At 49.7% G+C, this 5,000-nt stretch overlaps 3 protein-coding genes across 6 annotated transcripts in view; 1 reads left to right on the top strand and 2 right to left on the bottom strand.

The window, feature by feature from the left end:
* Positions 1-197: 197 nt before the first annotated feature.
* Positions 198-1,098, bottom strand: LOC126573477 (thyrostimulin alpha-2 subunit). The gene is made up of 2 exons (XM_050233628.1): positions 779-1,098; positions 198-715 (listed from the first exon to the last, which is right to left on the bottom strand). Exons 1-2 carry the CDS (start codon positions 870-872, stop codon positions 444-446), a joined length of 366 nt encoding a protein of 121 aa, XP_050089585.1. The 5' UTR covers positions 873-1,098; the 3' UTR covers positions 198-443.
* Positions 1,099-2,188: 1,090 nt separating this feature from the next.
* LOC126573475 (thyrostimulin beta-5 subunit) lies at positions 2,189-3,055 on the top strand. The gene is made up of 2 exons (XM_050233627.1): positions 2,189-2,732; positions 2,800-3,055. The coding sequence occupies exons 1-2, from the start codon at positions 2,328-2,330 to the stop codon at positions 2,908-2,910; spliced, it is 516 nt and encodes a 171-aa protein (XP_050089584.1). The 5' UTR covers positions 2,189-2,327; the 3' UTR covers positions 2,911-3,055.
* Positions 3,056-3,180: 125 nt separating this feature from the next.
* LOC126573473 (probable splicing factor, arginine/serine-rich 6) overlaps positions 3,181-5,000 on the bottom strand; it is a 4,007-nt gene continuing 2,187 nt past the window's right edge. For 2 of the 4 annotated variants that reach the window (XM_050233624.1, XM_050233625.1), the window contains exon 4: positions 4,354-4,489. Coding sequence is in view for 2 of the 4 variants with exons in the window: in XM_050233622.1 (XP_050089579.1) it covers positions 4,210-4,489 (280 nt within the window). In the remaining 2 variants the exon portion in view is untranslated. Of the gene's footprint in view, positions 4,490-5,000 lie in introns of all 4 variants that reach the window. The other 2 variants (XM_050233622.1, XM_050233623.1) reach the window with 2 other exon arrangements.

Raw genomic sequence — 5,000 nt, 5'->3', positions numbered from 1 at the left:
TGTAATTGCAGGTGCACGAATGTAATTGCAGTTGACGTTTCGGTATAAACTTTTATGCGATTATGCCTGCCACACGAAGCGTAAACTTTTTGGCATTACATTCTGAGTTTATACGAGAGTTTACGCTTCATGTATCGCCGGCTTAAGCCCACTCCAAATGCAATTCCACTTGAGAGGAGTTTCAATTTATTAGGCGCATTTGATGCAGAGTATAGTTTGTTGTTTGTACAAATGTTTAGTATTTGTTTCCGTAGATTACACGAACACGAACCATCGCATGGCTCCAAACAAAGTGGCTCAGAGGTAAATAAATTGATCGGCTAATAATCGGTGGATGACCGTCCGTCCGTCCGTCCGTCCGTCTACTATCCCTTCCCTTCCACCCCAAACCATTCCGGATGGCCATGCGCCCTTGCCATCACGCGCTGCACACCCAGCGACGGTTAATCCTTTTTACAGTGATAACAGGAACAGTTGGTGGCGGACTTGAAGGTGAGATTTCGGATACCATTGATGCACAGGACGCGCACATGCACGTCCTCACTCTCCATGATGTTACAGCACTGCCCGACGGAAGTGACGGGCTGCGGCGGCTTGTGGCCAAGGATGGCAAACGGTTCCGATGGGACAGCGAACGATTCACAAAATCCTCGGCAAGCGTTGGTGGTGATCGTGAACTCGACACAATCTGGGATGCTTATCTTTCGCGTATGTCCTAGCGAGAGGATGGTATGTGGTTAAGGACACTGGAATGCCACACACGCTCGCGACTACTCACCCACTTTATGGCAGCCCGGTTTCTGCCAGGATTCCCGGGCAGCCACCATCAGCAGCGCCCAGACCATCATTGTCAGCAGCCGAAGCCATAACATTTTCTCTCAACTTTCTGGCCCCCTTTCTGGCCGGACTCCGGAAGCGATCAATTGGCACACCACCACTCACCACCCTGTAGGCTCACTCTGTACTCGTACAGTCCCCGAAAATGCACGCGTTTTATAGTTCCCGAATCACGGCTGCCCTCAGCAACATCATCACAAACGGCAAGGCGACATCGGTGACGGTGTTTGGCGTTGAGAAAGGTCTTGTAGAGTTGGCTTACTGGCTGGACACTGATAACCCCAGGATCCGGGACGAATCATTTTATACATGATCCGTCGTTCTGCAGCAACCGCTTCGGACATGCGCACTAGCAGCCCGTAGTTCACCAGCTTTGGGCAGTTGAAGATGGCCGCGTGTTAGTAGCAAAAGTACAGCCCAACTAAAAATAGACGATCAGCTAATGTTATGGAAGATGAAATACAGATAGAGCGCTGAAGCCGTTGACTGGCCACTGCGAACGTGAATTCACTTGGACCGGACACTCAGAGGTTCCATTTTCAAACGCTGTCTACAGGTGGCTTCTAGGAACGACCACATTGGCAGCCATTCATCAGCTGATCGGACATTAGTTATTGATTAAAGTAAGATGATTTCATTTCGGTCAACCAAACATCGAATCAATTGCCGGTCAATCATGCCACCGAAAAACGGCACCCAAATTCCCAGCGGAGTAGCGGCAGAAAATCCAGGAATCGTACAAGTCATTGTACTGCCCTGCACCGAACCGTTCCGTCCTACCATCCCAGGGGTATCCTCTCGGGGGAGATTAGACAACTATGAGTGTTGCTGTTGCCGGGCACGCGCTACTCACTAGATGGACATTATTTTTAATTCCAAAAAATCCACACCAATCCGCCGACCAATTAAGTCGACGAGGTCATTGGGAAAAAATATGCATTCCTCCCCCCTTGGAGTGGACATAAAAATTTCAATAATTCTCCAATTTCGCTCTTTCACATGACTGGCAAATCCGATTAGTCGATTTGCATTCGGTTCTCCACTCAACACGGAACAACGAGATGAATTCCGATGTCGGTGACATCCTTTTCCAGTTCAGCAGCAGCAGCACAGCTCAAGTGTGATTCCAACGGGTGGTTGGCCGATGGGATGACGTCGACGTAATCCTGCTCTTAATTCCGAAGAAAGACTTTGGCCACACCGAGCGCATGCAGTGGGGTCACTCTGGCTCGAAGGCAAGTCATGCTTCCATGCGTCGATGCCGCGCATGTCCCGTCGTACGCAGGCCCTGGGGATTCCGGTATATAACGGAAGGATTGCTGCATCAATTCCGTCATCCGCTGAAGAACAACCGTTGCCATCGGAGTGATGTGCCGTATTGAGTGAGGGCTCGTTGGACTTTGGGGAACTTAAAAACGGAAGCACAGAAAGGATTTGCTCGTGCAGTTCTGCCATCGTTTGAATCCGTGTTTGAATAAACTCTCGAAACAATGACCGGTGGTGCGACAACGTATCGTATGTTTCTGCCAGTGCTCTGTGTGATCCTAACGATGGAAGGATCGGTGGCCGGTGCTGATGCTGATGTCTCGGAGCAAGGAGATCGACCGAATCAACTGTATCTGGGATGCCACAAGCGACTTTTTACCTATCGGGTGTCACAAACGGATAGTAAAGGGCGCGAATGCTGGGACCATGTGAGTGTCCTATCGTGCTGGGGCCGTTGTGATTCGAACGAAATCTCCGACTGGCGCTTTCCGTACAAACGGTCGCATCATCCAGTTTGTGTGCATGCGGGACGTACGAAGGCGGTGGCGAAGCTGAGACACTGCCACCCGGATGCGGATCTTGTAGCGCGTCAGTACGAGTATATGGAACCGAAATCCTGTAACTGCCAGGTAAGTCAGACTGCCCCCAGTCTGGGAAGCGTTGAAGCGATTGTAATACGCTCGATGGCCTTTGCAGACATGCTCCAGCACGGATACAAGCTGCGAAGGACCGAAGCAGCTCAATACGGAGGCGGTTACGAAAATCTTTCAAATCGAGGACGAAGACACCGAACCAGAGTACCATTAACGGGACTGTCTGTGTCTGTCGGTGTCTAATCATCTCGACCTGATCTCATCATCATCCCCATAATGGTAGCCATTCAACGGGAGGGGCGTGCTTTGTGTTAGGTGGTTAGGTGTTCTTCCCCCCCGGCCAGCCAGTACAGAAAACCAAAGAGGAAAAGCAAGCGATGGATTTTTAGTGCAACAAATAAACCAGAGCATACTGCGAGAAACTCCTTTATTCACAGAACATCACGCGCGCACAACGAAAAGGACCAACAAACTCTCGGGAGGCTCTTATTCGGATTTCACTTTATTCATTTATTCGCTTACTTCCTACCGCTACCGCTCTGTCCCGTCATCAAATAGTACATGTTGTGTTATAGATACCAAATTCAAGTGAGAAAAAAAAAATGCAGCTTGTTGTAATAACTGTGTGTTCCGTTCTACCGTGTTAATCCATGAGATCGACGTACTCCATCGTTCGTTCTATCCCGCCATCCTTCGCTCTGACGTCGCCATCTCTTACGAGGCATGCAGGTAACACGGAACGAAAATTAAAACCGCTTGTGTCCGTTGTATTCTGTAGTAGAGTCTGTCTGCAGTTTAGTGTTATCAGTGGTTTTTTGGCTGTACCCTACTAGTCAGTATGTAATCGTATTTTCTATGAGGTGTGCAGGACACGTACGCCGTGGCGTCAGATATTTGTAAAAGAATTTTACCCTATTACTCGCCCTCACGCGAGCTCTGTCGTATCTGTGAGTTGTGTATGTTGAACTTATAGCCAGAAGGAGCGGCTTCAATGATGTTCAAGAGACCAAATACTAACATACATGCACACAAACACAAACCACACCACACACATACACGCTCGACGAATGAAATGTTACCTACACGCGTTACTTGGTGGGGAAACGCATGACAAAATGTGTTGATGCCTCTCACTAGAGACGAGGCTGTTGTTTGAACTTCTGAGCTTCTTACGACCTAAATCTGTAAATCCTAGCCAGTGACGCGTTGCTCCTTGTGTCTATACGTTGTAAATCCTGTCGCAACTCCGCTGCAGTATGTACCCTCTCCGGCAGTCCGCCTTTCGATTCTATTAACTTCATTCCTCTACTCGGTGGTCTGTAGCCTTCCTTCGGTTTCCTATCTGGTTGCGTTACGTTAAGTTTGAATGGGGATGTCTACCTCTTGGTCCACTCATCTTCTACGATCTCGCTCAGGAGCGCACCACCACCTAACCAAGAATTACTGTTGAAGATGTGCGGACTGGTGAGGACACAACAGAGGGACGTACTCTTACTGCATCGAGGGGAATCGCTTAATCGTGATCCCCGTTGCGGTGACGGGAACGGGATCGCGATACGGAGCGCGACTGTGAGCGCGACAGCGAGCGCTTGGGAGTGCGCGAACGGCTTCTTGACGGGCTTCTCGACAGGCGACGGGGCGATTTGCTCACCGAACGGTTGTTGGGTGCGGCACGCTTCGGCGTCGTCTTTGTCCGCGATCCACGGTCGCGGGAACGGCTCCGCGACCGGCTGTAGCTCTGCGAACGCGTCCTTAGCTCGCGAGATCGTGACCGTGGGCTGCGACTACGCGATCTAGGCGAAATGGATTCCGATGGTGCGGAAAGAGAATACAGATGGTATTAGTAACAATAAACGGTGCCATGCGTGCCATGCTCCACAATTAAACAGAATCCGAAAAACGGTTTTTTTTCAAGTTCGCCAAAGAAGTATTATTTACAAAACCTGACTGAGCACTATCTGCGCATCGCATCTTCTCGAGTCGATGGCCGCTTCACGGCAATATGGCCCATTTGTGGGTAGAAAAGCGTGCAAATCTTCGTATTCCAAGGGAACATCATCACGACGGCGTACCTGGGGAGGGCCACATTCTATGGCCCATTCTGTCTGCCTACCGGACATTGTGATCATTCGCGCTGGCGAATCAAAAACAGAGCGTCGTTCTCCTTCATACATACCATCCCCACATACCAGAGGCTGAAGAACGTGGTTTGCTAACTCATTTCACCATCCGCCAAAGCTATTATCAGCACTAATCTCGGTTAGTGGACTTCCACGCGAGATGGAAAATCATGAAAACCAAGTT

This window comes from Anopheles aquasalis, chromosome 2, assembly GCF_943734665.1.
Source record: "Anopheles aquasalis chromosome 2, idAnoAquaMG_Q_19, whole genome shotgun sequence".
Classification (NCBI taxonomy): Eukaryota; Metazoa; Arthropoda; class Insecta; order Diptera; family Culicidae; genus Anopheles; species Anopheles aquasalis.
The sequence above is the reverse complement of the archived record's forward strand: the minus strand, read 5'-3'. Positions and strand labels throughout refer to the sequence as shown.

Coding starts and splice junctions, on each gene's coding strand:
- LOC126573475 (XM_050233627.1), top strand. CDS start 2,328: ATGACCGGTGGTGCGACAACGTATCGTATGTTTCTGCCAGTGCTCTGT. Junction 2,733..2,799: donor CGAAATCCTGTAACTGCCAG/GTAAGTCAGACT, acceptor TGGCCTTTGCAG/ACATGCTCCAGCACGGATAC.
- LOC126573477 (XM_050233628.1), bottom strand. CDS start 872: ATGTTATGGCTTCGGCTGCTGACAATGATGGTCTGGGCGCTGCTGATG. Junction 716..778: donor ACCGGGCTGCCATAAAGTGG/GTGAGTAGTCGC, acceptor TCCTCTCGCTAG/GACATACGCGAAAGATAAGC.